The sequence below is a fragment of the Nematolebias whitei genome, chromosome 7, assembly GCF_014905685.2.
Source record: "Nematolebias whitei isolate Nwh7 chromosome 7, NemWhi1, whole genome shotgun sequence".
NCBI lineage: Eukaryota > Metazoa > Chordata > Actinopteri > Cyprinodontiformes > Rivulidae > Nematolebias > Nematolebias whitei.
This window is the reverse complement of record NC_056504.1, coordinates 42,639,653-42,656,095: the sequence shown is the minus strand read 5'-3', so window position 1 is coordinate 42,656,095 and position 16,443 is coordinate 42,639,653. Positions and strand designations below refer to the sequence as shown.

At 38.1% G+C, this 16,443-nt stretch overlaps 1 protein-coding gene across 1 annotated transcript in view; it reads left to right on the top strand.

Annotated features, from left to right (window-relative positions):
- Positions 1 to 1,151: 1,151 nt before the first annotated feature.
- Positions 1,152 to 16,443, top strand: part of LOC119412850 (low-density lipoprotein receptor-related protein 1) — a 151,952-nt gene continuing 136,660 nt past the window's right edge. The window contains exon 1 of the mRNA XM_037679887.1: positions 1,152 to 1,248. Within this exon, the coding sequence (XP_037535815.1) occupies positions 1,152 to 1,248 (97 nt within the window). The remainder of the gene's footprint in view (positions 1,249 to 16,443) is intronic.

Here is a 16,443-nt window from a genome sequence, read left to right as displayed (position 1 = left end):
GTTGTAAGAAGAAGGGGGGATGCCACACAGTGGTAAGAATGGACTTGTCCCAACTTTTTTGTGATTTGTTGACGCCATGAAATTTGGAAACAACAGATTTTTCCCTTAAAATGATACATTCTCTCAGTTTAAACTTTTGATCTGTGATTTGTGTTCTATTCTGAATAAAATATTAGATGTTGGCACCTCCACATCATTGCATTCAGTTTTTATTCACAATTTGTTTAGTGTCCCAACTTTTTTGGAATCCGGTTTGTACCTGCTGGGTATCTGATAGCTGCATAGTTGTTGGTAACAAGGGTTGACAAGAAATTCATTAAGGTGGCCATTGCCTCACTGGTACTCCTTTGGTGCGGCCCCTGATTAAAAAACAACAACAACAACCGTTCTTAAATTACTTTCCAGTCAGACAGAATGTTATCCCACTTGTCATGTAAAATTGAACAAGTGAAAGATCTGCAGTCTTGAACTTTATACAAAATAAAGTTTAAATCTTTTTTTTAAATTGAGTGCAACTTGGAGCTCATTCCACACAAACAAAAAGCTTGGGGGGAATCTCTGCAGCATGTTAGTTTACATGTGAGTGTGATTATGTGGAGGTGAATGGCGGGGTGTCTGAGGAGGAGGAGGAGGAGGAGGAGGAGGAAGGGCCAGCTGAGATGTTGCGACGTCACTCTGACGGACTGGGCTCCAGGTTTGAGGCTCAGTCTGCGTCCAGCTCAGAGGAGGAGAGAGGAACGTTCGCTCCGCGTCCTTCTGTCCAACGGTGGCCTCGCGGGCACAACAAAAGACGAACAAACTGCACGAGCCCCGGGCGCGAGCTCGGCTCCACACGGCAGCTAGCTCGATGCTTCTCACCTCAGCCTCCTGCTAGTCTCCTTTTGTGGCGGAGGCTGCCCATGCAGCCAAGGAGGAGGACCCCGTAAGCAACCCGCAGGCTGGGAGAAGCCTCGTTCATTTCCCTTTGACACCGACAAGAATCTGTCTCTCCTTTTTTTCCACGGACCGAGGAGCATCTCTTCGGCTTCCACGTCGTCTCTCCGCCTGCCTGTCTGTCTCTGCGCCTGTCTGTCTGCAACCTCCGGCTCTGACAGGAGCGGAGGAGCGCTGGATGTGTGGGATTCTCCTCCGGGTTTTCTAGGCGACGGACGATGTTGCGCATCTCGGCCACCGTGTTGGCGGCGGGGTTGCTCCTCCTGGGATTCTTGCACAGTTTGGAAGCGGTCTCTCCCGCCAGGGCTGTCGATGGTGAGTTAAAAAAAACATCAGACAGAGTCCGGCTTGAGATGCTGAGAGAATCAAACTCCAGGTTTTGATCTTGTTCATGCAGGGAGAGTAGACGGGGACAATTAAAGCTGTCTTTGTCTCTGTCTCTCCCTCTGGAACAGGAAGATTGCAGAGTCACAGCAGTTTTTTTTATGAACATACTGTAAAAAAAAAGTAAATGCAGCAAAGGCCTGATTCATACCTGTTTTTAATTTCATGTGCTCAGCTTTTGCTTGCTTGTGCCAAATGGGTGAAGCTTGAGAAACTACATTTCCCAAGATATTCACCACCGTGCCAGTACTCAGTGCTTTAACACCAACTCTTTATAATGATGTAAGATAAGAGGATAAACTGTATAACATTTTGGAGCTTTATTATAAATACTTAACATATTTCTTCTTAGCAATAAATCTTTTACTTTAAATGGTGCCACATTTAAAAGGAAAAAATGTGAAAACTTGCCATGAAATGGCAAACAGATTGTTCAGCAATTTCCTCCTTTTTTTTTTTTTTTTTAAATTGGACTGGTTGATTGAAGTCAGAAGACACACTATTAAACTATAATTCATGTGGAAGAACCATACGCAGCCACAAACGCCTTCTCCTCAAGCTGCTCATCACTATGGTCACACGCTGCTGCGTCTTTAACCAGCATTTGTTGCAAGTTCGTCGTGTTTGCTTTAGTTAATGTGGAGAAACCAGCACGCCCAAGCGGATCCCACAGGTGTTATGGGGTTGAAGTCAGGACTGCAAACAGTCCATCCTCCCCACTCCCTAATTCTGAATGTAGTCTCTGATAGACTCCACTCTTTGGGGTTGAGAGCTGCCAAATTGAACAGAGTTTGGTTCCAGACTGTGCATATGAGAGTACCACTGTTTGTTCACTCATTTAGTCATAATCCCATTGTTGTGCATGTGGACATTTCTTTGAGCTTTAGCTAATTTGGTCCATCTACAATGTGCTACTTAAGGTCATAGCATAATTGCCCATTGAGAAACACATTTTGCTGTTTGAGCTGCATGCTTCTTCTACAGAACTGACTAAAATTGTTAACAGAATAGTAATAAGGATGTTTCAATGTTTAAGCTTTGCCAACCTTATGGCTGCTGTGGGGTCATTCCCAAACCTGTGGCTGAAATGCATCTAAAGTTTGCTGTTTTTGATCAGTTCAACACCTCATGCGACATGATGAAAGCAGTTCCCTCAGACTAAAGCCTGTGATGCTTTTTAACAAATTGTTGGTTGAATTATGGACTTTTGAAGATCCGTGTATTTTTAATTCATGTCATTATGACAATCAGGGTTTTCCTCATCTGTAAACGATGTGCTCTGAGCAACAGGCATGCATCTGTGGGATTATATTGCCTTGCTTATTGTGATCTGCTGGCAGACAGCAAGTCAAAATAGCTTTTTCACGAGATTGTGAAAACACTCCTTCACAATACAACTATTGGGCTTCAAAGTTGCACAAAAACATTACTGTGTAGATGTTAAAAACTAATGTTATCGAAGAGACTTGAGTCAAGATGTATTAATTAAATCAGCTGCAGATGAGAAAAATATGTATTTTATGCTTTGCATGAAAACGGATGTTAATTCCATCAGATTACCTTTTTAGATGTTTACATTTAAAGTTGCACAAGAGTCAGTGAGATTTTAACAGCGAGACTCGTTTAATCCAAGAGCTGCCTGTTTGGGACATTCGTCAAGCCATAAATGCTTCCACGAGCCTTTGAAGTCATCTCACTTCACTTGGCAATCCCGTGCTGTGAGGTTCTTAGAGAGCAAAATCCACAAAAATTACCACCTTGACGATCAACTTGGATAGCCTGCAATCACCTCCTTCCTGCTCTTCAGCTCAAAGCAGCAGCTGAGATGTTCTGTCTTAAAACAAACAGCGCCTGTCTCGAGTCACAGCTATTGTCTCAGTGAAATCGTCCTCCCGCTCTGTTGGATTGTCTTGATTTGATGAGTCAGCCTTTTGTGATGTGACTGAGGCGTTTGTCGTCCTAATGGGATATGAAGTTGGTTAATGAGATACTGCTGGGCTACGGTTTATGAGACTTGTAGACTACATGTTATATTTTACTGTATATAAGTTAAACGTACCCAAGAGTTTCACGTATTATACTAAGGATGCACAACAGGTTGAACATTAATCAGTATCAGTGTGTACAATATCACAAAAAGTTTCCAAGAAATACAGACTTCAAGCTAAAAATGCTATTTTAGCAATCAGCTGAACTCTAAATTCCCGCATCAGGCACACTGAGATAGTTGATTTTTAAGTATAACAAAAAAACAACAAAGTCCATGCTCAATAATCCAGGTATACAATTTTTCAGTCAGGTCATCAGGACAATTTCTTTTTTTTGTGCTGAAACGTTTCGCCTTCGGTCCGGAAGGCTTCATCAGTCAAGGAAACACACAACAAAACTGATCATTCCCCCAACAGCTTACTCCCAAGTGGAACAAACCAGTTCTGCTTGTGATAAGATGGTCTCTTTGGTATGCCCCCTCCTCCATTGCCGGCCCTCTTCCTTGTTGACAGTCTACATAATAATTTATAAAAATAATAGTAATTAGTAATTATTGTCAAATTTAACAAGAAATGTTTATTTATTTTGAGTGTAGTACCTTTTTTCGACCACCGGATGGCAGTACAAGACAGTTTGGACCGAAGGATGGATAGTGAGGGAGCGAGCAGTGTGTCTTTTAAAGAAAAATGGGAGGGAGGCCCCTTGACGTGACATGGGCTGTCTTTATTAGTTTCTCAAAATGACGGACGCTCGGTGTGGTTTGAGCTCTTTAGCATAGCATTTTTCACACAAAGCTTTTAATTAAAAAAAATCAGTAAACAAGTTCTCAGCTTCTTTTTGCAGAGAAAAACAACTTTTTACACAAAGCGGGTTTCAACCTGGAGCTTCGACAAGACGGAGGCCTGTTAGCTTAGCTCGTAGCTTAGCTTCTCAGCTTAGCCGCTTTTAATGATCCAAAAATGTGATCTTGGATGGTTAAAACAGATTTTAAAGAGAAACGAGAAAGGGAGGGGTCAGTGAAGAACACTGGAGTTGAGCCTTTTGTCATCCAGTGTCTTCAGTAGAGAGAGAGAGACAAAGAAATGATAAAGCCGATAGATGAAAATGAGGTCGATAATTTTCATTTATCATGCGATTAACTGATTTATTGTTTATTACGACTGGTCTATTGTTAATTTGCATTAAATGCATTCTTTAACTTTTTCAGAGCTCTAAAGATTTTTCCTTTAGTTTCTCTGTGTTGTAGACAGACTAAAGCCTTGAGATTCCTGCAACCCCTAAAGTTTAATTGGGTCTAAATTGCTCTTTGTTCCCCCAGAAGAGACCTCTATGTACAACTTGTTCAGAAAGTTCTGCTAATTGGGAGCCGGTGCATAAAATGCCTAATGAACTTAATCACATCACTTCAACTCTTTGGCAGTGACATCATCACAAAAAGAGACCAGTGGCCTTTTACAAACGCTACAGTATTTCCCCTCAAAGCTTTCAGGGAAACTTATTTAGAAAATAAAAATGAAGCAGTTTGATATATTTATCTGGGCTGGATATCATTTAAAGTACAAAGCTCTTCAGGGTCCTTGTAGTGGCCGTCTCTTCCCCCAGCGCTTTACTCCTCCGTGAACGTCTCCGCTGCAACATTTGGTGAGCTTGTTCGGCTGTTGGTAGTGATATTCACAGTGACAGCCACGAGGCTAAAGGTTTACCACTTCACCATTTTATTGCCTTCTGAAAACAAGAGAAGAAATACATTGGCCAGATGGTTCGCTTTAATTGTGTGAATGTTTATGAAGCATTCACACTATTGTGATCCATTTATCTTCTGTACATTTTTCTGCAGCTTTCTTGTTCCATGAGTTTTGTGCTATTTCAACAAATCATTTATCAAATCGTTCAGCTCGTTCAGAAGGGTGTTATGACGTTTGGTATCGGTGCAACTTTAGCTTTTTTGAAATATTTAGCCTTTTCTGCCATTTTTTCCTCATATAAAATGAATTGAGCGCATTTTACATCCTTCAGATCTTTAGATCTGTTTACAACCTTTTTCTGCTCCTTTCAAACTTTGTTCTGGTTCAGCTTCTTTCAGCTTCCTTGTGCAAATTTAAACTTTTTTCAGCTACTTTCAGCTAATTAACATCTTTATGCTAATCTCAGCTTGTTATCATCCTTTCAGCCTTTTTGATCCTTCAGCTGCTATTTAGACTGATGCTAATTTTAGCTTTTTCAGCTAATTCCACTTTTTTAGGCCATTTCAGCCCTTTCCACTTCCTTCTGGTAATTTAAGCTTCTGTCTGCCTTTTCAGCCACTTTTCAGCAATTATTTGCTAATTTCAGCCTTTTATTTTTTTGCTAATTTCCTAATTTTTGTGCTCATTTTTGCTTAACCTAATTCAGCAAATATGTGTTATTTCTGCTTTCTTCTGCTATTTTAGGCTTGTTCTTCCATTTCGGCTTCATTTCGGCTATACATTTCTGAATGCTTTTTTAATAGCAAATTTCAGCTGTTTTTCAGCAAGTTCTTCAGCAATAAGCATTCACACTGCATTTTCGCAGGAAATCCAATTTCTCCAGTTTGCATGTGCAACAATTACTAAAGAGTTTTATTTAAAACTTAAATATGTGTTTGGGATTTGTTGACTGGCTGAAGCTTAAACATATCAGATAAAATGACTGCTTGACTGTAAAGCTTATTTAGAAGAAAATCAACTTGATAAACTTTTGGGATTTGACTAGTTGCATGGGAGCGAACAGCCTTGTGACCCACTTTAAGCTCTCAACCCACTGATTGAGATACACTATCTGGATGGGGCTATTTAAAGATTGAGGATGGGGCACCCTGTTTCTGTTGGCCCTCTGAAAGAACATGGGCACAATGCTGGTTTCATAAAACCAACAGCTTCAGTATTTCTCATTTATAGGCCTGCAGCTTTGTAAGGATCCAAAATCTCACAAATTAATACGAACTAAGAAAAACGCATAGCTCTCTCTGATGGAAGTCTTTGAATTGTTGCACAGAAGTATTGCCTGGAAAATCTGTCTCATACTGTAGCTATTCGCGTACAAAATGACAGAAATACCTCCTGCGTGACGACCAGTTTTAATGTTAATCATTTAACACCAAGGAACTGTGTCAAACGTAGAGAGCTAATTCTACACGGCAGAGATTACAAGTCATTTATTAAAAACAAGCCTCAAAAATATTTGAAATGAGAGGCAGACAGAGAAATACTGTCTGACTTTATCTAACAAGCCGGTTGCAAATCTCTGACTGCAAACACAGAATTGAGTTTGGTAAAGATTTTGGTGAAACCTGGGATTAAATAACAAATTACTGTATTTAGAAATGTTTAGGACTAATTTACCTGTTGCACTGTGTTGAAACATCGGAAGTATTAAACAAATATATTATCTCTCTGGCCACCCAACTCCATTTTCGTTATATTTCTTCAAATTCCCTGGTGAACCCAGTGTGGGCCACATGGGGTTTGACAGTAGAACCAGAGCAACCATTGTTTCCACTTTATAGTCTTTTCAAAATACGTGTCGAGTTATGAGTTAGACTGAACCAGCTCAAATGTAAAGAAAGGGTGGCTCTGGAATTTAGAGATTACTTTTAGTCATAAGTATCTCTGTTGCTAGGCCTGTCGCGATAAACAATAAATCAATTAATTGCATGATAAATTAAAATTATAGACTTCATTTTCAATTATCGGATTTATCGTTTCTTCGTGTCTCTCTCTTTCTATGTACTGAAGACACTCGATGACAAAAGGCTCAACTCCAGTGCTCTTCACTGACCCCCTCCCTTTCTCTTTTCTCTTTAAAATCCGCTTTAACCGCCCAAAATCACGTTTTTGGATCGTTAAAAGCAGCTTTGCTGAGAAGCTAAGCTACGAGCTAAGCTAAAATCTTCCGTCTTGTCGAAGCTCCAAAATTCACGGTTGAAACCCGTGCCTTCATGTAAAAAGTTGTTTTTCTCTGCAAAAAGAAGCTGAGAACTTGTTTACTGATTTTTTTTTTTAATTAAAAGCTTTGTGTGAAAAATGCTATGCTAAAGAGCTCAAACCACACCGAGAGTCCGCCATTTTGAGAACTGAAGAGAGACAGTCCATGTCACGTCAAGGGGCCTCCCTCCCATTTTTCTTAAAAAGACACGCTGCTCACTCCCTTACTATCCATCCTTCTATTCAAACTGTCTTATACTGCCATCCAGTGGTCAAATAATAGTACTACACACACAAATTAACCAATATTTATTCTTAAATTTGACAATAATTACTAATTATTGTCAAATTTCAAACAACATTATCGTTTATCGCAATAATATCTGAGATAATTAATCGCCCAGCAAAATTTGTTATCGTGACAGGCCTATATGTTGCAACTAAGAAGGCTAATTAAAACTGATAAAGTTTTAAAGTTGAAAAAGTAAGGACTAACATTTTAGGTTTAAATACAATCATGGCATAGTTTCCCCACTTGCACCATTGATCAGGTGTCTGTGGACACATATGGGTTTGTAAATACAAGTTGTTGTACTTTACATTACATTGTGACTAAATCTTCATCACATGTAGCCCTAAATGTAACAAGCTACAGAAATAAATCACAGATTTTAACCATGTATGCTTAATTCTAACCGTTTAATTCAGAAGATGTGGTCAAATGCTCCTATAAGATAGTTTTATTTTTGTGTGAAACTGATTTCAAGCACTTCGAAGGATCCTCCAGCTCATGACAAGGATGTGAAACTTAAGGAGCCACTTCCTTGTCCTTGATTAACTGACCATAGCCAACTTGTTTATGAGCAGTTTGAGCAGCTTGCAGATAAAAGTTGTTGGAGTTTCATAAAGTGGCACAGCAAGAGCAATGAGAGTGACCCAATTTCAGCTGCGGGCTTAAAAACCAAAACAAAGAGCTGAGTACCTGTAAATGTAAAGCTCCTGTTGGGTGAGGAGATCAGCAGAGTCAGGTGAGTCTTCTGTGACCACTCCCACACCCAAATAAATCATGGCATTAAGCGTTCAAGTAAAAGTATGGGAAGCACCTTTAGTCTTTAGGTACAGAACATGGGAAAGACTTTTTGAATGATGGAAGCTGCAATAATCATGTAGCTTTGTCTTTTCATCACCTTTGGCCTTTGCCACCTGTTTTGGACATTTATTCCTAGACTCTAAAACAGGGCTATTCAACTAAACTGTTAACCTCCTCCTTGTTGGACGAGTCTATGGCCATCACTTGTGGTCAGACTGACATGTTGGTTTGCAGCGAGTCTTGATCAAACTAAACCATGCTGTAGCGACATATGATCAAATTTATTTTCATGATATAGTTTCTTAATGCAGCATCACTTACCTTAAACTCAAATTCTTACTTCTAACCTACAAAGCCCTCAACAACCTAGCTCCATCTTATATTAGAGCTCTTGGCTCTCAGACTGCAGGCTTACTCGTGGTTCCTAGAGTTTTCAAAAACAGATTGGGATGAAGACAATAATCAGAATCAGAATCAGCTTTATTGTCATTGCACAGTTAAGTACAGTGAAATTAGATCTTTCAGTTATCAGGCTCCTCTCTTGTGGAAACAACTTCCAGTTTCTGTCTGTAAGGCTGACACATTGTCCAGTTTTAAGACTGGGCTTAAGATTTTCCTTTTTCATAAATCCTAAAGTTAGGGTTGGCTTTCTGCTATATGCTTAGACTACTAGAGGATAAATCGACCACATCTCCTAAAATTAATTGTTACAATTGAAAAGTTTTCATTTAAAAGGATTTCTATCTTAACGTGTGATTCTCAACCTGCCATTGTGTATCTGTTCCTCCTTCTTGTTCCTCTCAAATCCAGCCGGTCAAAGCAGATGGCCGTTTGTCCTGAGCCTGGTTCTGCTGGAGGTTTCTTCCTCATGAGAGTTTTTCCTTTCCACTGTCGCCTTCATGCTTGCTCAAGAAGAGTCTGCGATGAAGTGAAACTCAAAGCAGTCTGCTCCTCTGATAAATAAATAACGTTATGAACTTACTTTTTATGTATCTCAATGTTTCTGTGCCGTGCCCTGAGATTATTTCTGTTGTGACTTGGCACTGTATAAATAAACTGAATTGAATTTAAACAACTGTTTTAGTTTGAATTAAACACACACACAAAAAAAACTTTTCATTGTTGTTTCAAGAAATTTTTCTTGGTTTTCTTGATTGCTATATTTTTAGTGCTTATTCATGTCTGTTAAAGCCTCCATCTCCCAGGGTGATAATCAGAATCATTTTAAATTAATTAAAACTAGGTTTTCTTAAAGGAATGCATATTGCCCTTCGTCTTGCATGCCTAAGTTTTACAGAAAAATCTTGTGCAATTTTTTAATGCTCAGAAAATGTGAAGGGAATGACTCCAAGCTACAACCACAGCAAATATTAGCTCAACATTTATAAATCTGGCTGAGTTTGAACTGTTTATATGTTTGCTAAGGTTAAAGTTACATAGCTGTGGTGCCCTTCTTGAATTTAATTCACTACTAACGTTTTTCATTTGTTGATGTTTATCACTGATTATTACTTTGACAATGTCATTAAAAAGATATTCTGCTGACACAAAAAATGACCCCCCCCCACAATTTACACAATAACTTTCATGGTGATGTGTGACAATACATTTTTATTCCTTTTGATAAAAATACCTGCTGAAATGAACAGATTTGTCACATTTCCAAATCATTTTATACATTTTGAAACCTGTTCAACTCTCGCATGCTGTGCAGTCTATGGACAATCTATAAACATTTAGTTTTTTTATTATTAATATTGGAGACATCGGCCTTCTCAAATGTTGTCCAGACTATTGCTGGCAGCAAATTGCTTCAATGTTTGAAATTGCTTGTGGAGAAGCAGACAAGTAAGTTATTTTCACCATATTAAAGATCTTTCTCTTGTATCAAGTCTTTGATGTAAAAAGTCCACGTCGTGTTGCCTCTTTGCCTCTTCATGTTTTTTGCTTTTGGTTGATTCATGCCTGCTGGTGTTACATAAGTATTTTTATTGCTCATGTGTTTACCTTCTGCAACCAATGGAAAGCACTGCCGGGTCCTGTGATACAAACAACAAACAGCTCAAAATAAGCAGTTTTCCTTCAGCAAAAAGTTAAAAACAGACAACCCTCACTAATTAGTAAGGATTTATTTTTGTTTGGTTAAAGTCCTTCATAATAAGAAAACATGACAAAAAAAATCAATGCTTCCTCTGCTCACAGTTAAATTCTGTTTCTCCAAAATGAAGTAGAGCTATATACAAAGTACATCAGATAAAATACTATTTTTTTCTAATTATTATGGAAACCCACTTTAAAATATCTGAACTATCCCTTTTAAGGGTGTTTTTAATTTAAACTAGAAATTGATGTTTAGCTTCGTGTTGAATGACCGCTGAATCTTGCTGAAGAATCTGAAACTGATTTGTTAAAGTTAAAACTATCAGAGCAAAAGCTCAAAAGTAAAGTTAGTAATTGCAACACAAAAAGTAAAGGAAATTCCATCGAAATACAAAGTAGTAGCAATAAACTAAAATGATCAAAAATCATAAAGGCTTAAACCAACAATAAATAGTTGAAAACTAACCTCCAAAAAAAACAACAAACAAACAAAAAACAAAAGCAGCTAAAAGCAGCAAAATTGTGTATAAAAGATAATATTAGCAAAATAGTAGCTAAGTGCTAATATACCCAAAATGTTAGCTAAAGGCTAAATTCAACAAAACAGTAGTTCAAGGCTAAAAGCAACAAAAATAGCTGAAGACTAAACTCAAAAAACCAGCAGCTAAAAGCAGCAAAATTTTATATAAAAGCTAATATTAGCAAAACAGTAGCTAAAGGCTAAAAACAACAAAAATAGCTGAAGACTAAACTCCAAAAAACAGCAGCTAAAAACAGCAAAATTGTGTATAAAAGCTAATATTAGCAAAATAGTAGCTAAGTGCTAATACACCCATATTGTTAGCTAAAGGCTAAATTCAACAAAACAGTAGTTAAAGGCTAAAAGCAACAAAAATAGCTGAAGGCTATACTCCAAAAAACAGCAGCTAAAAGCAGCAAAATTGTGTATAAAAGCTAATATTAGCAAAATAGTAGCTAAAGGCTAAAACACCTAAATTATTAACTAAAGGATAAATTCAACAAAACAGTAGCTAAAGGCTAAAAGCAACAAAAATAGCTGAAGACTAAACTCCAAAAAACAGCAGCAAAAAGCAGCAAAATTGTGTATAAAAGCTAATATTAGCAAAATAGTAGCTAAAAGCTAAAACACCTAAATTGTTAGCTAAAAGCTAAATTCAACAAAGCAGTAGTTTAAAGCTAAAAGCAACAACAAATAGTTGAAAACTATACTCCAAAAAAACAGCAGCTAAAAGCAGCAAACTTTTGTATAATAGCTAATATTAACAAAATAGTAGCTAAAGGCTAAAACACCTAAATTGCAAGCTAATGGCTAAATTCAACAAAACACTAGTTAAAGGCTAAAAGCAACAAAAAAATAGCTGAAGACTAAACTCCAGAAAACAGCAGCCAAAAGTAGCAAAATTATGTATAAAAGAAAATATTAGCAAAATAGTAGCTAAAGGCTAAAACACCTAAATTGTTAGCTAAAGGCTAAATTCAACAAAACAGCAGGTAAAGGTTAAAAGCAACATATATTAGCTAAAGACTAAAACAAACAATAGCTAAAGGCAGACAAACAGTATTTAAAAGCCAAAATGATCAAACAGTAGCTAAAGCCTAAATGAGTAAAACAGTAGCTCACACCAAAGAATTAAACTTTTGTGCTGAAGTAGATTCCAAATAGCACAAAGGTTTTCAAGGACTTGAACATTTCTTAATGCATTTTATAAGGAAAAAATGTAAATAGAGTGAAATAACACAAACATGGTAAGAGTCAGCCGCAATGTCCTGAGTTGAGCATGATGATGTATGAATAGCTAAAATGGCTGAAAGTATGCTTAAAAATAAAAAAAGATTATATAACAAAGAAAGTATTAGTTGCTATCATTTATCGTGACAGGAAATAAAAATAAAATGTTCTAACCAGAATGGCCTTACAGACAATATCTAGAAAAACTCACACCCCTCAGAACAGATTTAATGTTATCTTGCCTCTTTTGTAGCGATTTAGATTTCTGTCCAAACTTAAAGCAGCCAGCCTGAAGCCGAAGACAAGCCTTACTGTAACAATTAAATCCTCCATGTACACTTTCATTCCGTAGAAATCTCACAAGAAAAGACTCGTAGTTAACTTTTTTTCTTGTTTTTGCTGTCAAGTTGTGGCCAAACGTGGTTGTGAAACGTTTACGACTCAGTAATTTAAATATAAATTACATACAGTACAGAAAATATATTCCTGATGCCTTCCATGTTGATTTAAAGTTCATGTGGAGACTCTTACTACACTCAAGTATCTGTGTAGGCTGTGTGGTCTCCCCCACTTTGTGGATATTTAGTGTTTGTCAGAGGAGAATGGTTTCACTATTATTAGCCTACACAAACCAGAGCTAAACGGTGGAGGTTTATTTAAACTAAGATGTGCTTTGAACTGGGAGACTTTGTACTGACACTAAAGCAACAGTTCAGCTCGTTCAGATGTTAACATTACCCCTTACACAAGTGGTGCTTGAAAGTTTGTGATGCCTTTATAATTTTCTATATTTCTTTATAAATATGACCTAAAGCATCATCAGATTTTCAAACAAGAAGTAGATAAAGAGATAAAATTAGGTACAATATTATACTTTGTTATTTATTTATTGAGGTAAAAGATCCAATATTATATTTTTGTGAGTGGTAAAAGTATGTGCACTTCTAGGATTAGCAGTTAATTTTGAAGGTGATATTAGAGTCAGGTGTTTTCAATCAATGGGATGACGAACAGGTGTGAGTGCACCCTGTTTGATTTAAAGAACATGGATCTATCACAGTTTGCTCTACGTGTTTGTGGAAGTGGATCATGGCAGGAACAAAGGAGATTTCTGAGGAGCTCAGAAAGAGTTGTTGATGCTCGTCAGGCTGGAAAATGTTACAAAACCATCTCTGAAGAGTTTGGACTCCACCAATCCACAGTCAGACAGATTGTGTACAAATGGAGGAAATTCAAGAGCATTGTTACCCTCCCCAGGAGTGGTGGACCAACAAAGATCACTCCAAGAGCAAGATGTACACAACAGACACTGAAAGCAAAGTTTCACATACTTTTACTACTCACAAATACTGTATGTAATATTGGATCATTTTCCTCAATAAATAAATGACCAAGTAAAATATTGTTGTTTCATTTGTTTAACTGGGTTCTCTTTATCCACTTTTAGGACTTTTGTAAAAATCTGATGTTGTACATCATATTTATGCAGAAATATAGAAAATGATAAAGGCTTCACAAACTTTCAGGGACCATTGTAGTTTAATACAAGTACTGGGCTTAAAATCACTTTAGCAGGTTTTCTAGAGTAGCAGGTTAGTGTCTACCTTGGGCTATTACAGTCTCATGAAGGTACAGAACAATAAATAAACAAACTAAACCAATGACACAACAGTGTCTGAAATATGTTTAGAAGAAACAAGAAAACTAAAAACCAGAAGGAAATTAAAATGAAGACAGGGAATCGCTAAATAGACATTGTTACATATTAGTGTTTGTGAATATCAGTAGCTGCTGGCCATTTTTACTAGAGTAACTAAGAATAGTGATTTCAACTCACTTTAAATCAATTCTTACACAAAAGGTAGAATTTGGTGTGAGAGTAGCTAAAATCATTACCTTCACATAGTGTGCACCAAAGACAACTTGTGACATCATGAATGTTTAAAACTTTAGCCTTTAATTGGGTGTGTTTAATAAAACTTTCACTAAAATATTAATTAGATTTCCATCTGCACCTGATTATCTTTGGAGTCGACTTGATTTAAGATGATTGCCACAGCTAATGGACCTTAGCAAACACACAACTTAGTCAGTTTTACAGAGATGCAGCTAAAATGTGACGCAGCTGAGAGTTACAACACATACTCTGCGTTATCCATCACACGTTATATGATCTATGTTCAAAACTTTGGCATGCAAGGCAGCGAGCATTCCTTCAAGTAATTCTCATTTTGTTGTGGTGAATTGTGTAGAAATTTTGTTTTTAAATTTCCCCTTTTCAAGGTTTTATCACCTCAAAATTACACGACTAAGCAGTCCCCTTGCCATCCTTTTCAGCATCAGAATAAGCTTTATTATCATTACACTGAAGTACAGCGAGATTATGTCCGTACAGTCGTCCGAAAGATGGGCAGAGTGCACGTTGCTGCTGCTCCTATGAGCACGGCCCGTATTCTCTAGATAGAAAGGGGGAAAGACCATGAGGAATTGATAGTGGTATTACAAAAAAGATCTCCTCACACCTTGTCCTTGTCAGGACACCATTCAAGACATCAAAAAAACTCTACCAGCAAGCACATTTATAGACACATTACATATGTATTTGACGACAAGACGGTGAGATTTGTCCATGAAGCACTTCCAGATAGCACCATAGTCCTGATAAGATGTTGGTGTCAGCCGGTACAGCTCTGATAAGCATTCACAGAAGTTCTTGGGGGGAGGGGGGTTTGCACAGGGGGATAGAGCAGAGCCTTCTTAGTTTACACATATCCCATGAGAAATTTGATAAGTCGGCCTGCTTCGAGGACGAATGGCGGAGTCAGATTCAGATAAGCCACAGTTGTTAATTTTTTCAGGCAGACTGTTGTTTCTCGTCAGCCTTGAGTTCTGCTGGTACTTTCGATAGCCAAAATGGCCAGATTTGTGTGCATTCCACTGGTCTGTGCTTATTAGCTCCCTCCAAGGTCGTCCCCAACATGTTGGCGAGTCCCAGAAGCCGCAAGTGGCCTACGATTCTCATAAATCGCTTCCATCTTACAGCTGAGCTCATAAATCAGCTGAGTCTGAGAGCTCGAAGCACGAACCAAACCTTCACATGAAGTACAGTTGGCAGCTTTGCCATGGCCAGGACTGCTGCCGCCATCTTTTTTTTCCGACTGTGTCGAAAATCAGAAAACCTGCCATCAAAAATCCAATGATATAACATCTTCGGCATCCTCCTGAGACAATACAGAAAGGCACATCAACTTATCCATGATATACCCTGTCGTGTGCATCTCAGCGGGGCATGAGGGTTCTCCAGGACCCTGTCGCTTGGTTGAATTTTTTTTTATCAACTGCGTTAAAAGTAGAGATGCACCGATTCGATATCAATATCGGCATCTGTACCGATATCGAAAAAACCTTCTAGATAGGGTATCGGTGACAATGTGACAGATCCATTTCCCGATCCAACCTGCATAGATTTCTGATCCATGATGCATGTTGGCTTTAAACTATGGAATGGATTTCTTGAACGGAGGCATGTCTCATGAACCCAGAGTAATAAGACCCGCCTCACATTCAGGAAATCCATTTCATAGTTTGCAGCCAGCTACAACGTGAGGACAGAGTTAGCAGCACTGTGGCTAACAGCTAACAAACTTTTCATCTAAACATGTCCGCTGTGACAGCAACGTGCAATGTCTGCAGAGCCATAGCACCACATTAAACCGCGGTAAAGTTAGTTTTACGTTGGACATTCGAGCTCCGGGGCTTCAGTGTGGCGCTACTCTTGCTTAACCCGAAACAGTCAACTCAACCCGGCCAGCCGCGTCCAATCTGCCCCACTAAATTTGCCCGTCTCTGAGGAGGGACAGACTGAGCGCGGCTGACCGAAATCAGGCTGCTTGCTTCGGATTGAACAAGAAGAAGACATCGCTGAAGCCCTGGAGCTCAAATGTTTACAGAGAAGTTGCTAAACTTCATCATAATTAATGACCAACTGCTATCAGTTGTAGAAAACTAAGGATTTCTCAGCTTGATACTTGCTGCCAAGATATAGTTTACCCTCCAGGAGATATTTATCAGTACAACAGTAGGCAATCATAAAAAAAACCCCATATGATTTGAAAATTACAAGAAAATCATATATATATATATATATATATATTAAAAAAACACGAAACAAAAACAGCTACATTATAAAGCAATGTAAAATACTAAACACAGGAACATCCCTGTGTTGGTTTATGCCATGAACTTAGCAGATGTTT